The following is a 15,395-nucleotide window of genomic DNA, read 5'->3' as shown; positions in this document are numbered from 1 at the left end:
CTCCACTTTTCATTGACCTGCACCCAGCTGAGCCTGGCTTTTCCTTTAGGCTGAGCTCAGCTGCTGACTGGCACTGATGTGCTTTGAGATTGATAAGCTCTGTAGTGTAAGACTGGGAGGAGTTTTTTCTTTACAAAAGTAGATAAAGGTGCTATATGGTCTCTCAAGAATTTGCTTTATTTATTTAAATATACCTATATTAATGCCTCCAGATGAAACAGCTTGATATTATACTGCTCTTTGTGATTGTAGCTGAACAAAATAGGAAGTTAGAACCAAGCTGAAAGCCAAGCACGTTCAGGAAGTAAAATAACAGGTATATTATTACCTTTTGTATTCTTAGAAAAATGAGATGCCACCTGCCAGGAATCAACTGTCCATATGTATTTTGCCTAAGGGAACACTGAAACATTTGTTCTCACTATGGAAGAAAACACCTTCCGAGAGGATTGCCTGGCAGGGTGGCTGTGCTGGCAGCTGCTGCAGTCTGGGCAGTGCTCAGTGTTGGTAGTCTCAGTATTAATTGTTGCCTTGTGCTGTCATGAGTTCCTGGTACAGCTCTGAGTGCAAAACCAAATGCAGATTAACAGCATATGCACAGCATCAGGCAGGTTCTCTGGGCCATTCTGCTCTCCAATCTTCTTATCACCTTTAGGAGGTGATATCTGTCAGGTTTTCCTGGCTGCAGCTCTTGAGTGACTCTGACTCTTAACCCTGTGCTATTTCAGAGCTCAGCTGAGAACAGACTAAATTAGTTTCTCCAGTTTACTGTCCTTAATTCCAGGGAACTGGAATAGCAACTTAGTATTTCATCTCTTCCCTTCAGGCTCTTCCAAATGCTTAGTGTTTTTTGTCTTATGGGCATACTAACATAAGGAGCTGCTCTAGACTGTATTTTCTGACTATAACTTTGTTGTGGACTGTTGTATTCTGGAGGTTTTGTTCTTTTTGCACTCTAGAGTGAGCACTTCTGCTGTGCAGCAGCAAGCTCTGTAGAGATCTTCCTTGTGCCACAGAAACAGTTAATTCTGATGGCTTCTTAGAATGAATCTGAAACATGGGAGAAGCGGTATTTCTAATTTCTTTGCAGAGCTTTGGTCCTTGGGGCAGTGAGGTGTTACTTCTCTGATGCGATCTCCTTCAAGATATTTCTCATTTTATCAGATCAAATCATGAAGTGCCTGTTTCTGTTGCTGCTTATCTTGGCAGGGTCACAGCACAGTGTGTGGATTTTGGAAGCACACACCCCACTCGTGCTGCTCACAGACCACACACAGCAGGAGGGATTGCAAACCCTCCTGGAACTTGGACACCAAGAGCAAAGTTCTTGCCCCTCTTAGTTGTTAGATTACTGCCACTGTGCCAGAGCTGGATCTTCCTCTTGCTGCTGTGTCCTGGCTGAGCATGGGGGTTTAATTTTTTAGTAGTATTAAAGATCTGTTGTGCTCTCAGTTCTTTGTGGTTGCAGTCTCTACTAATGACCTTGCTCCCTGGGAGTATCATAGCTGCCATCCTTCACTTGGTGGCTGTTGCTTTCTGGGGGAAGGTTAAATGTTCCTTTGTATCTTGGCACCTCCTTTTAAAACTGTTCGTGGATCACCCATGATGATGGCACGACAAAAACGCAAAGTGATCCAGTACATCCTTGAGACTACAATTAATGTTGGGTTGTGAGAAGCTGCCACTCAATTGCTGCAAGTTTGGTTCTTTGGGGCAGTCACCATGTTTCCATCATTTAATACATACCTATGTGACCTATTTAGTCCAAATAAATGAGGAATCCTTAGATTAGGCCATGGCTTACTAGCAGTGTTCCATGCCTGTCATCTGAAAGAGAATTATTGGTCACACGTTCCCCTGCAAGCCCTGGCTGGGTAGCTGGGTGTGCAGCTGTTTTTTTTCTTTTTGTTCAAAAGGATTAGCCAAGAATGTCAGGCATCTTCATTGTCAACAAGTAATTGTAAGTCAAGTGTTGTGTAACAACTGTTTTCATGCTTTGTGTCTATGTGCTACATGAATAACTCCAGAATGCTTTAGTTATTTTTAGGCAGCGAGGTTAAATAATCTGCGGGATGTCATAAATATTTGGTGCCTGAGGTGCTTGCTGCAGGTCTGTGTGCACAGACTGCAGCTCTTTTCAGTCTGACCTGGCCATGGGCAGCTCTGGGATGGGCTTTGGTGCCAGTCACTGGCTGTGTGTGCAGGTGTCATGTGGGCAAACGGTGCCTCTTTATGCCACAGGAACCCCACAAACACATCACTCATTTTTTCTTAATGGCCTGTTGCAGACAAGTAATAAACAGAGAGGGGAGTGTTTTGATAGTTTATGTAAAACCTTTTTGTGGTGTTCTAAAAACCCAGTTTGTCAGGATAGGAAAACATTATTGATCCCTCAATTACATAGGGGAAAACAAAAGCCTATAGGGAGCTATAAATTTGGATGTCATTTACTCCAGATTACAATGCTGTCAAAGCAGAGCAGGTGAGGATCTATTTGTCTCTGATAATGAGGGAAATCTGATGCATCATGAAAATAAATTAAGTTTTGCCTTGGCTGACAGTGATTCAAAGGAAAGGTTCTGAAATAATTAGAGCCATTTCTTCATAAAACCCTCTCACGCTTTTATTCCTTGTGTTCATCAAGCTTTCATGCTCTTCCTTAGTTGTCAAGAGAAAAGGCACCAACAGGTGCTCCTTGGTAATGAAAGTGAGCCCAGGCACAGCGGGGTTTGCAGCGACATTTCCTCCAACTCGACAGGCCCTTTCTCTCAGTGCTCTTATGAGGACTCTTCCAAATTATCGTCATGTCCTGCCAGCAGTCAGGCTCAGGAAGAGTGGGAATATGCTGCAGAGCAGTCAGAGAATGAACACAGCCAATTAATCAGGCTGCTAAGCAAGGAACTCAGGATTTGGGTTGAATTTGGAGCTCATTAGCCACAGGGCATGAGATGACAACTCGCTGCTTTCCTTGGGCACTCTAAAAAGTGCAGCAGGCTGGGATGAAAACAGTGCTGCTTGCTAATGAGTGCCAGCATCTGGCAGTGCTATAAAAAAAGGGCTCTTCTGTTTTGTTTTTAGTTGTAACAGTGAAGTTCCAGAGCTGGAGCCCGTGAGCCGCAGGCTGCCGGCATCGTTGGGGTGTGATGGTTTGGTTTCCTGTTCCTCTGCTGCAGGACTGCTCACATCAGCACGGGCTGTGCTGCTGTTGGTGCTCCTGCCTGACTGTGCTGCTGTTGGTGCTCCTGCCTGACTGTGCTGTTCTCTCCCCAGATGGATACTCCACCATCGACCACCGTGACAAGGAGCGCAAGTACAAGAGCAGCGACCCCTCGGGCGATGCCTCGGAGAAGGAACCTTTAAAAGTGAGCTGCTCTCCCTGCCCAGTGCTCCCAGTGCCTCTGAGGGGAAGGGGGGCTGGTGCCCTCAGCGAGGAACACGTGCTAGTTACTCACCTGGGGGCTGCAAAGGGCCTTTCCTTTTTTTCTTCCTCTCCACATAAAGGCATTATTTTGTAATTCAGCGCTTGGCTGACTAGAAATAAAAACAAAATGCTGCTTTCTGGTGCAGGAGCAAATGCAGGCAACTGCTGAATTCTTGTAAGTGGATGAGTTTGTAAAAATAGAAAGTGCTTGTTCTGTCACCCTTGTCCAGGCAGCGTTCCCTGGCCCTGAAGTGTGTAACTGTGCTCAGACTTTGTTCTCTTCAGTCTCTCACACTGCTTTATTGTTTCCACCACGAGAAGTAGATGTGATCTTGTGTGTCCGTGTCCAGCAGTGTGAGCAGTGTGGTGAGCAGCATTCAGTTCTGCAGCACTCATTCAGTCCTGATGGTGGACTATGGGCATGGACCAAGGAGATGGAGAGGAAGGAGAGACATGCACAGTTACGTGTGTGCCTTTAAAACCCAAATTTAGACAACTTTCTAATTTAAAAAAAAAAAATCTTACTTCACACAGCTTTTTGTATTGTGGGATATGTGCAAATGTGGCTCAGCAGGCTCTGTGTAATTTCTGTTGCATTGTTGTACCTTTTCAGTGGCCTTTTTAAAAGTCTGTTAATGCTTTGGCCACCAGTTCTCCCTGGCCTCAAAACAACTCAGGTTTTCCCCTGGGAAGTAATTTTGAGAAGGAAGGGGAGGGTTCATCGAAACAAGAGGCAGTGGTAGGAAACACTGTTGTTACTGTGCAGAAGGCTGTCCTTAATAACCTTCAGCACCTTGTTGATAATGTCAGAAAATCCAGGTGATTTGAGCAGAAAGAATTACACTTCGGTCAGCTGAAAGGAAAACCCCCATCACTGAACAAGGGCAATAAAAATGTGGTTTGGAGAAAAATATTTCCATAGATCATGAATTGGGAAGATGTCCTGCTGCACCAGCCTATCTCTGTTAACCTGCCTGGTCAGGCCTTTCCTGCTGTGTCCTGCCTTTCCGCGGGGGAACACCCTGGGGAATGGCTGTGACCTGGCTGGACGTTTCTCACATTGGATTGCTCAAGTTGTGCACTCTGCTCCCCTGCTCCAGTTGGCAAGAGGTGGCTGTGCCTGAGCCAATATCAACAAAGTGAACTTTCTAGGTCCCTCAGCACAGTTCTAAGATGTTTTGCAAGGATGCAGCAGGAATGGATGCAGGAAGTGGTACAAGAATGTTGATCAACAGGAGCTTGGCAGAAAATGTCTTTCTAAAGAAAATAGGCTAAGGCATGAAAATTAACAAGTACTTGTTATTTTTGCCACTCAAAATTCATTAAAGTGGTCCAAGCAGCCCTAACTCCAGTGTATGGCTGAAGTGAAGCAAAACTCAGAGTTCAGTGAGTAGCTGCTTTGATTTTCTGAGAAAAAGAGAAAAACCATTTCACCTTGAGAGTGTGTAACCCCCAGTGTGTGCTGTCTCCTGGCTCTGGGGACCTGAGGGTGACCTGAGTTCAGGCTGCTGGGCACAGCCAAGGTGTGCAGGGCCCTGCCCTCCCCTGTGCTGAGGCTGAGCTGTCCTGGGGGTCCTGTGGCCCTGGGAGCTGTGACAGCCCCGAGGCTCCAGGGAGACTGGGAATCCTGAGCAACAACTGCAGGGCAGTGCAGCCTCTTGGCTGTTGCACATGCTTTTGTCAGTACTGTGCCTTTGCTGATCTTGTTTCTTTCTCTACCACTAATTTTCCCTTGTGCTACTTGAAGCTGACTTGTTTGGTGGTTTTGTTTGATTAATCCGCTCTGTTTTGCTTTAACTCCTCACCCTGTGCTGCAGAATGACACAAATAGGAAAAACATTAACAGGAGTAACAGGGCTTCGGTGAATCTGGTGGATGCCCGTGACATTAAACCCCAGCCTGTTGACTCCTGGGTCTAATTTGCATGCATGGTAGGTCCTTTTAATGGTAATTGGGGCTAGTGATTAACTTCTCTCGTGCATGATCTGTATCACCGTGGAATCTCTTCAAGTCTAACTGCTAACTGGGTGCTTTCAGATAAATGAAAATGCATTTGGAAAAAAAGTGGTGTTTACATTATTCAGTGTATCTTTAATGAAATGCAATCAAACACCACTCTTTGATTAAAAAATAACCTGTCAAATAAGCAGGCAGCAAATTAATATTGTGAATGATTGGTTGTCAGCTGAAATGTGAAATATTTCTGCTGTTAGGCCATGGGAATGAATTTGAGTGGTGTGTTCCTGTTTCCAATCATTTTTTCCCCCTCTATGCTCATTATAAGGATTAGTCTGAGACTTAAGGAAAAGCATATCCTTGACTATTTCTGGATGTCCCCTGAGGTTCCCATGTATTCCACGGCCCTGCCCATCTGCAGGAAAGCTGCTGACTGTACACAAGTTACTTTGCAAGGAGAGATAATTTTGGTTACACAATAAGCAGTGACCCACAGCTCCCACTTCTCAATTTCTTTTTTTTTTCTGTCACTAAAGAAAGGTGCCTTTGTGTCGCTTTCTGGTTGTCTGCCTTTGCCACGTGCCAAGTTCCTTGGTAATGTCACTGGCCTTTCTTCGCTCCTGCCACTGCTAATCTGTGTCCTGCTGCCTTGCTAGAGTTACCCTGGTGATCCCTCCTGGCACTCCAGCAGAGGATGCTATGTTTGGAACAGCAGGTGTTGTGCCCCTGGCTATGACTAAAGGAAAATTTTACTGACTGTCAGGAAGGCACTGAGCAACTTTCCCATCAGAGTGGACAACAGACCTTTAAAGGCCCAAATCCCAAAAATGAACCATCATCTGTCCATAATTCTACATGGAAATCCCTTGCATTAGTGGGAGAGAAAACTCCTGGATGGTTTTGGGTGGTGGTATTGGATGTTTTTTCCCTACTCCTTCTCAGTCTGGTATAAATGCTGAGTGTTTGCCATTGTTTCTGTTCCGGGTTGGAAGCCCCTGCCCAGAGCAGGTTTCCAGCATGGGCAGGTGCTCTTCCAGACCAGAGCAGAGCCTGCACTATTGGCTCCCCTGACTGGGCAGTGCTGCAGGCTGGGCTGTGCTGGCTGGGGCAGAGAGCTGAGCTCAGGGTGTGCAGTGCCTGCTCCACTCCTGCACCTCCCTGAGCTCAGGGTGTGCAGTGCCTGCTCCACTCCTGCACTCCTCCCTGAGCAGGGAAGCCTTACACCAGGGTCCTGACTTTGAGAAACAGTCTGTGCTCATTTTCTCCCAGACAAACCCTCCAAGGAACCCACGTGCTGGGGACAGGTTGGCACGTGCAACCACTGTCCTGTCACGAGGTGATGGAGATCACGAAGGCCATGTCACTGACTGGTAGTAACCAATTCTGACTTTACTTTGCAGGGCTAAAGTCCAACCACATTTTTTTAATTGAGGGGGAGAAGCAAACATTGAATCGACACAGAGGATCTCATCAGTCACCACTGCCATTCAGACTCGAGGGCGCTGCATCACTGACAGGCTGCAGGTTCTGCAGGTTCCAGGAGGGTGTGGGGAGAACCCTGCCATGGCCCCGGAGCCCCTGGAGCACCCAGAGCACCCTGCCTTACAGCCACAGCCTGCTTTGAACTCGGTTACACCCCACCAGGACAGCCACCACCTCCCGCTCCCTCCTCCTGCTCCTGCAAGAAGAAAGCAAGAGCAGAGAACCCAGGTCCCTGTCACTGCAGCCCCGGGTGATTCTGGCGTGGGGACGGTGCCACACTGAGCTGGGAAGGCGAGCGGTGACACAGTGAGAGAGGAGCTGGGGACACTGGAGCTGCCACTGCAGGGGCACCGTGAGGATGACAGCACTTCCCTGGCTTGGGGCTCCTTGGTTTGGGTTTTTTTGTTTTGGGGGATTTCTTTTGAACTGTGACTCTTAACATTTTTGAAGGCTTTTTTGAAAAATGTTCAGGTTTTCTTTATTATTTCCACAGAAAGTGCAGGAATGTTGAGTGGGTTTATTGGATTTCAGTGAAGGGAGAAAATGCAGAACAAAAACTATTAAACGGTAGTCAAACGAACTGGAGAGTGGATGACAGAATTGATGCAAGCTGTATAATCTGCTTTTAGAGTAAGCTATATCAATCACAGTGCTATATTGTCATTATAATCTGGTGTACAATACTTCTGCCTTTTGAATTCTGTAATGTCTCTGTTTTTATTTCCACATATTGAAAAGCAGTTTGTGGAAGGTTTCAGTGTCCCTGGTTCAGAAATCTGTGCTGAGAAATGAAGTTGCCTGGCTTTTTATTTTCATATTCTCAAAGATTGCAATAAGGAGCTTTTACATGTTAAATGTACCACTGTTGCGTTGATGGTGATTAACAACTACTTTTGCCATAGCTGTTACGACATTGGAAGAGAATAAGAGCTTTTTTGTAGGATGTTTTATTTTGAAAACGCTATAAATTTTAGATGGGTCTGTCACTTAGGTTTGATGGTAAATTTTTCACTGTTGGATCCATGTTTGCTTTGGGCTATAGATCCTCATGAAAAATGCCACAAAGGGAACTGGTTTGGCATTTTTAAAATCATCATCATGATTTCTGTGTTCCTTTGCTTTTGTTTTGGGATTGCATATTTGATTTGGCCTGAAATGCCCCCGTGGGCACAGCTCTCCTCCCCTGCTCTGTGCAGGGGGACGTTCACCTCCAGAGAAGTGCTCTGCGTTTGCGGGGTCTGGAAATGCCGTGAACTAAATGATTTCCGATCACCGATTTTCTCCAGGCATTGGTCAAGGGAGGGCAGCAGATGAGAACAGGAAGCAAATGTCTCACCAGTAGCACGAGAGGACTTTTGCTGAATTTACTTGGTTGCCACTGTTCTTTGATTGCCACATTTAAACGAGCTCCTAAAAACGGTGTGACTGGAAAGCACATTTTTGAGTCCAGCAAACATCATTTGCGGTTTTCAGTGCCTGCCGTTTCTTTTGTAATTAAAAAGGGGAAATATCCAACAACCTCACCTCCCCCAAAATATTACTGTAATAGTAAACATCTACATTTTTTTGTAAAAAAAAAGATTTAAAAACTTAAAAAAAAAAGCAAGTACCAAGAGCTTTGTATCTTCTTGAGTATATTAAAAATTTGACATGAATACATATATATAAATAAATAAAAAAGTCTATATATCTATATATATATATATTGTTGTGCAGAGGATAGGTTAACAAAACCATGTAAAGTAGTTTGCAGGAGAGGGAAGCATTTGTTGATTCAGGGAAAAAGACTGATGCCAGAAGCTGTCAGTGATTTGGATGACACGTGTGCTCCTTCGCACCCTCCCTTTTTGAGCCTCATCTTCCCCGTGCGTTGCAGTGGTCGCTCCTGGATGCTGGGGAAGGTGAAGTTGCTTGGAGCAAATCAAGAGAGCAAAGTCTGTATTTTCACCTGCATGAGAGTCCTGCTGGGCCAGAGCTGCCCAGCGGCTGAGGGGCAGCAGAGGGAGGGGCTGTGGCTGTGTCGGGCAGTGTCTGACTGTCTGTGTCTGACTGTCTGTGTCAGGCAGTGTCTGTGACTGTCTGTGTCAGGCAGTGTCTCTCTGTGCAGACATGAGTGTGGCAGTGAGACCAGATCCATCGTCTGACTGTATATTCTATCAATGGTGCTCTTTTCATACTTGTTCTGCCAATACGCGGAGACCCTTTTAACCAAGCTACACAGAAGAGTTTTATATCACTTTTGGTTATGTACTTGGTGTATTCTTTTTGTATATGAAAGGATTTTTTTAAAAACGTTCAGTAATTAGCAATGGAACCTGCTTTGTAGCTGATTAGAACAGTGTAAGAGAAGGGCCGTGCTGTCAGTCTGTCCCTGATCTACTTCAAACCATATATTTACCAAAGGAGTCTGAACAAAAGTTCACTTCAAATAAAGACCTGACTGTTGAAAGGAGTCTCTGCTAAGACTTTGTGGTTTAGTTATTGTACAGATATTTCAAAGCCAGCAAGAGGTTAACAGAGAAAACCACAGGAAGGGGGAAGTGAAGTGACTGGGGCCAGTTATGGTCATGACCTCCTATCCCAGATATCCCATGGCTCTTAGTGGCACACTACAGGGACACTCAAAATCTGGATTGGATCTACTTCAGTCTCTGTCATTAGTGGGCTAAAAACACTGAGGAGTATTTGAGAAGCAAATTCAGACCCCATCCCACTCCCCCCAAAAGTCTGGTTTGTATTTACACTGCACCCTGTGCTGACAACCCTCCCTGCCAGGTTGGATGGCACTGGCTGCCCAGGTCATTGGAGCAAACTGGTCCTTGTTTTCCTGGGGTAAGTGTGATGGCAGCCAGCAGAGCTGTGAGCTGACAGTGTGGTTTGTGGCTGCAGAGAAGCAAAGGATGTTGTGTCACAGAGTCAGATACCAAGTGGATGGGCCAAGGCTTCCCCTGGCAATCACACGTCTAACCCCTCCCCTTCCCATGCCTCACAGTGACAGCTCATTCCCATGTATGTAGCAATAACCCATCCTCAACATTACTGTGGGGTTTTTTCTTCTCAACAAACTGTTGTTTGGATATTGAGGAAGGAAAACAGGCTGGGGGGTGACTTGCACGTGAGACTGCCCACAGCTGAGGGCTGGCACAGGACACCTGGAACAGGTCTGGTGATTCCGTGTCCATTCTGTCTGTGGCCAGAAGCTCCCTGGGGGGATGTGTGCCCACCCCTGCCCTTGTTGGCACAGGCATGGCTGGCTGTTGGAGCTGTTCTGGGCTGTGGGTGGATGAACACGTAATTGTTGTGTTTTGGCAGCAGGGACTGTATGTAAAGAAGGGAACGTGGCAATGTGTGTGATTAAAGCTGCAGTAGGGGCTGGAGTCTCCTGCTAAAAGGCAGGCAGTGCTTTTTAGGGCTCATGGATGTGACCTCCTCTTTTCCTGTTGGCTTCACTGTGAAAACTGGAGGGAATCTGCCTGCAAAGGGCTGGGGTAGAAGAGATTTCTACCTGTGAAATTCTAGTGGGAGGGATGGGTGTGGAAGGAAGTGATGGTGTTGCAAGGCTCCTGCTAAAGAGGAGGAGGAAATTGGATGGCCCAGTCAGGGCCGAGATAACACAGGGGGAGGGAGACTTCTGATGGCATGTGATTACTGCAGAACAAGCACCTTTGTTAAGCTGTGGAGGTTTAAAGAAACCAAAATCGTGTGTCGACTCCCCTGGAGAAGCACCCAGTTTGGGTGTTGGTGTGTGAGCAGTTGTGCTTCCCAGGTCGGTCCGTCCGTCTGCAGAATCCGAGCAGGAGAGCGGAAAGCCAGGGCTTTAGGACAGTTTGTTTCTGTCTTGGAATTAAGTAGCATATTAGCCATAAGTGCAACTCAAGATGTGTTGTCAGCTTGAAATGCTCCCCAAAGAACAGCTTGGGCAGCCACAGGTCCCAACCTTCAGTGTCTTCTGGGCACACCACCTGCCTGTCCCAGTCCTGCTCCGTGCACTCAGACCTGCCAGTTCTGAAGGCACCTGCATTGGGAAAGCAAATCCTGTCCCTGCTGCCGGGATGTCCCAGAAGGGACTGACCAGGAACCGACTGGCTGTCAGGGACACCTGAAGAAAGCAGGGTGGTGTGTTTGCTGCAGCAGGTTCATCAGTTCGTGCCTGCCCTGAGGAGCAGGTTCCAGCAATGCTTTCTAGCGAAAGGCTCGTGCTGGGAAGGGCAGTTTGCACTCCTGGAGCAGTTCAGGAGACTGAAGGTGGGGAGTTCCCTTCTGCCACCTGCCTTAAAGTTGAGCACAGGCTCAGCTCCCTGTAAGAGGCACATGGCAAACCCTCGAGGAAGCCAAGCTTCAGGAGCCCCATGGGCACACAAGGGTGGTTACAGCCCCTTGTGCTCAGTGACACCCCCAGTGTGACACTCAGTGACACCTCCACGTGCCAGTGCCTCCAGCCACGGGCTGTGCTGCTGGGCTGGAGCTGTGCTCTCACAGCTTTTGAAGGTGTTTATATAGTTGTAGTTTCCTGCAAAATTTCTTTGTTTGGATGCCCCTAAAATCTGGTGTTTCCTTATCTTTGACAGAGAAATTCTCTGATTTACTGGTACAGTAACTAATTTAGTGCATTTAAGGGGAAGGTATTATGAACCTTTGTTTTCTGTCTTAGGTTTGACATCAGGGTAGGATGATGTGAAGTCCAAGGTGAGGAGGAAGATAGGATATAACAAGGCCTGCCAATCTGGTTCTTACTGTTCAGAGAAACAAAATAACTAGACTAAGAAGCTTACTGGTAATTAGTAGCTAATGTGTTTGTAACTATCATGTGCCTTAAAATTTTCATGGTAGGAGAATTAAAAAAAAAAATCAACAGTGTGTTTTCTGTAATACTGCTCAACATTCTCTCTGTAGTTTAGACTGGTGGGATTTTGCATTGTATTTACACTGTACTATAAACTGAAACACCTAGAATGGTTTGATTTTACAAGTATGAAGAGGAAAAAAAGGTGGATTATGCTTTTCATAGAACAAATGTTACCGTGACAGAATGTATTATTATTATAGGATCTTTCCATAATGCAGACAAGTAGAATGCTTGTTAGAAACCAGGTATGTAGGATAACAATTTGGTGTGTTTTCAATAAACCATGCCTGGAAAGAATACATGTGCCATTGGTTATCTTTTTGTTACCTCAGGTATCTCAAATATTCCTTGGCTTTGCAGCAGCAGTTTTCTGTAGCAGGGGATTATTCAACCCTAGCTCAGGTCAGTGCTCTGTGTTAGCAAAAGGTCAGTGGTAATGAGGGCAATGGAAATATCCTTTAAATGAGTAAAGCTGAACATTTTTGACTCGCTGCCAGATGCTGGAGTTGTAGCCCAACCCTGGATTGTAGATCGTGGGATTTTTTTTCTTTTTTTAATATACAGGCATATTTCTGTGGGAAAGACATCTGCATCACTGTTCAAAGGCCAGCACATTTGTGAGCACAAACCTAACTTGTTGATAGCTTTTCTATTTGAGAAGTTATTAACCTTTCCCAATTCGGTGATAAAGTCCAACTTGGTAATAAAATCACCAACTTGTTAATAAAATAAAACTTTACAAAGATTTCCCATTTCTGCAATGTGTGCGAGTATTCTCATAAATAGAAGTGTGTAAGAATAACAGATTGTAGCAATGTATGAAGTTTGGTTGACATGAGAAATTGTTATTTTGGGGATGCGCCAAATAATTCACATTTGTTACTGTGGGATGGAAAAAAATCCTGATACTGAAGAGTCACCCATGTATTTAAAGCAATATCCAGGCACCAGCAGACCTTCATTCTCTCGAGGACTGCCCTGTGTTGGTGAGGTCAGCAGGGAGGCCGATGCCCCCAAACACCCCGTACGTAGCCCGTGCGTCCGTGGGCCCTGGCACAGGCAGTGAATCTCGGTGTGATGTCCTGCCAGGCCTGGCAGGCACAGTGGAGGTCGGGTTTCCTCTGAGTGAGAGGCTGATCAATCATTGCCAGTACCAGAGTTTGCCATCAGTGAATTCCTCCCTGTACCATTCACAGCACTAAAGGTTCCGGTTAAGAGCCTCCAGCTTGCCTTCCTTATTATGCCCTCCTTGTTGCAGATGTCTTCAAAGCATTCCCAGCAGTTCTGTAAAATGCTCTCTGGATCTGTTTCTGCAGCTGGAGGATAGAGTTTCCCTGGTGCCCTGGTAAGATGTGGGCTCCTGGGCCCAGCATCCCACTCCTGGGCCCATCCTGCTCCTGGGCCCATCCTGCTCCTGGGCCCATCCCACTCCTGGGCCCATCCCACTCCTGGGCCCAGCATCCCACTCCTGGGCCCATCCCACTCCTGGGCCCATCCCACTCCTGGGCCCATCCTGCTCCCCGGTGCCGTCGGGGTTCTTCTGCACTCAGGAATCGATGTTTCCTTCGTGGCTGCACTAATATGGCAATGAACAGCAGATGCTGTTAGGTAAGGTACTGAGCTAAAACAAACATGCTGTTTTTACAACTGACCTTTTATAGCTGTCAAAATGATTTCATTTCCAGCTCCTCACAGGTTGGGCAAACAGAAGCAGTGAGTCCTGCAGGTGAAAGGTTAACCTGGTAACAATGGGCAAGAAATATCACAGCCCTCATCTGTTTAAGGTTTAAGCAGTGTCTTGGGGGAATATTCTGTCCCCGAGGGTCTCCTCCCCAGTGTCTCACTGGGAAGGTCTCTGAGCAGCTGAAGCACAGCCATGGCAGAATCTCCTGGTAGGAGCTGACAGAGGAGATGTTTTAAACGGGACGTTGTTTTGCAGTGTGGCCATTAACTGAGGTGTAGGGACAAGGGCAAAAACTGAAACTGCTGTGCTGTGCTCAGTGTGTGCACAGCAATCCCAGGGGTGGTGTAAGATCCCTTGGAACTGAGTCCTTCCTGACTGCAGCCACAGCCGGACACATCACTCACTGCCCTGGAGCTGTCACCTCAGGGGGACAGTTGGGATCTCAGGGCTCTGTTGCTACTCTTGTGGAGGTCTCTGTGTGTTCTCTGCCCTGTATTCAGTGTTTGGCTCACGGCTCAGAATCTCCAGTGGGCTGCTCTTCACCTCCTCAGCCGGTGGAGGAGGCGGGAGCTCTGTACAAACCCGTGGGTTTGCTCAGATGTCAGTTGGGGTAAGGATTGCCTGCAGGGGGGCTGTGATGCAGGAGAGTTGCTGCCTTTGACTTGTGCCACGAGCTGTGAGAACTTGCTGAAAGCTCTGTGTTGTTTTAGGGGAGTTCTTTCCCTTGGGAGCCTTCAACTCTCAGTGGGCACTCCTTAAACACGTGCTCCAGACACACAACTTCATACCTGGTTTGGGCAAGAACAGGTTGTGTCTTCTAACTGTAGTAAGATGATGTTGCAGTAACAGTAGTTTCTTAGAATGTATTTGAATTAGAAGATCCATTGTCTGCCTTTTGCTTCTCCCAGCATTCAAAGCGTGACTTATTTTGAAAAGTCCTTCTTATCCCTGGGAGATTTCACATTTATGTGTCAGTGACTCCAGATCATATTTGCTCAACTGACCAAAAGCCTTTTTTCTAATTGTCAGTCATGCAAACTGAGTCAGGCTTTTTTCTTTTCATCCCTTGCCACCAATAATTAAGAGCATTTCAAAAGTGTGGTGAAGTGGAAAAATTTTTCTTACATATGGAATTCTGTGAATATTCTGATAGTACCTACACTGTGTTTGTTTTTACAGTTTGCCATGTGGGAGATTCTTTCTAATGAATTAAAATACCTTTTTATACTAAAAGGTGGCTGTTATGTTTGCCACATATATTACACACATTATTCACTGGTGCATCTTTTGCAGTATCCATGCTATCTCTACAGTTTCCCATCTTCCCTAATTTGCTTGACAGTCTCTTGGACAGTAATTTTGGCCATTAACTAGCAGTAGGAATGTACTTTTCTGATCCTCTCCTGTAAAGTGCAGAACAGTCCAGCTGCTTAGCCTTACACATCCCTCAGCGGGTACCTGAGGCTGGTTTGTTCCTGGCTCTGGTGATGTGCCCTGCAGTGGCAGGAGTGTCTGTGGAGTGCAAAGGGGTTTAAGTCCAGAAACGAGAGAGGATTCTTTGGGGTTGTGACCTCAGGTGTACAGAAAAATGTTCTGGTCAGTGATGTCTCTGTACTGTGTGGTGATCCTCTGCTCCTCACTGGTGTCCTGGAGGTGGATTTTGTGCAGCACCCAGGCCAGGGTAGGTACCACTGCAGGAGGGTGGGCTATGAAAGGAAGAAACTCCTAACAGGCCTGAAAGAATTCATTCTGGGAAAGATGAGAATGGTTATCCCTGATTTTCACTCTGATTTGCAACTGTTGGATCTTTCTGTGGCTGTTTTGAGGCTGGAATTCCCAAGTGTAGTGCAGAATTCCTGGGAGACAATGGAAGTCACGTCCCTGCTCTATTGTTTTTTATGTTTTATTTATAAATACAACCGTTTACTTTATTATATAATCACAGCAGGACGTGCTGGGAACTGCCACTGGATTGGTGCCTTGTTCAGGTGAGTGGGAGACTTCAG

General features: G+C 46.3%; 1 protein-coding gene across 19 annotated transcripts in view; it reads left to right on the top strand.

Moving 5' to 3' along the window:
* ARVCF (armadillo repeat gene deleted in velocardiofacial syndrome) overlaps nucleotides 1–12,002 on the top strand; it is a 245,961-nt gene extending 233,959 nt beyond the window's left edge. For 18 of the 19 annotated variants that reach the window (XM_017815425.1, XM_017815421.1, XM_017815422.1 and 15 more), the window contains 3 exons: nucleotides 3,271–3,362; nucleotides 5,239–5,352; nucleotides 6,778–12,002. In XM_017815425.1, coding sequence (XP_017670914.1) covers nucleotides 3,271–3,362; nucleotides 5,239–5,340 — 194 coding nt within the window. In that variant the 3' untranslated portion in view covers nucleotides 5,341–5,352; nucleotides 6,778–12,002. The remainder of the gene's footprint in view (nucleotides 1–3,270; nucleotides 3,363–5,238; nucleotides 5,353–6,777) is intronic. The other variant, XM_017815432.1, reaches the window with a different exon arrangement.
* Nucleotides 12,003–15,395: the final 3,393 nt, after the last annotated feature.

This window comes from Lepidothrix coronata, unplaced genomic scaffold (assembly GCF_001604755.1).
Source record: "Lepidothrix coronata isolate B3197 unplaced genomic scaffold, Lepidothrix_coronata-1.0 Scaffold51, whole genome shotgun sequence".
In the NCBI taxonomy this organism is placed as follows: Eukaryota; Metazoa; Chordata; class Aves; order Passeriformes; family Pipridae; genus Lepidothrix; species Lepidothrix coronata.
The sequence above is the reverse complement of the archived record's forward strand: the minus strand, read 5'-3'. Positions and strand labels throughout refer to the sequence as shown.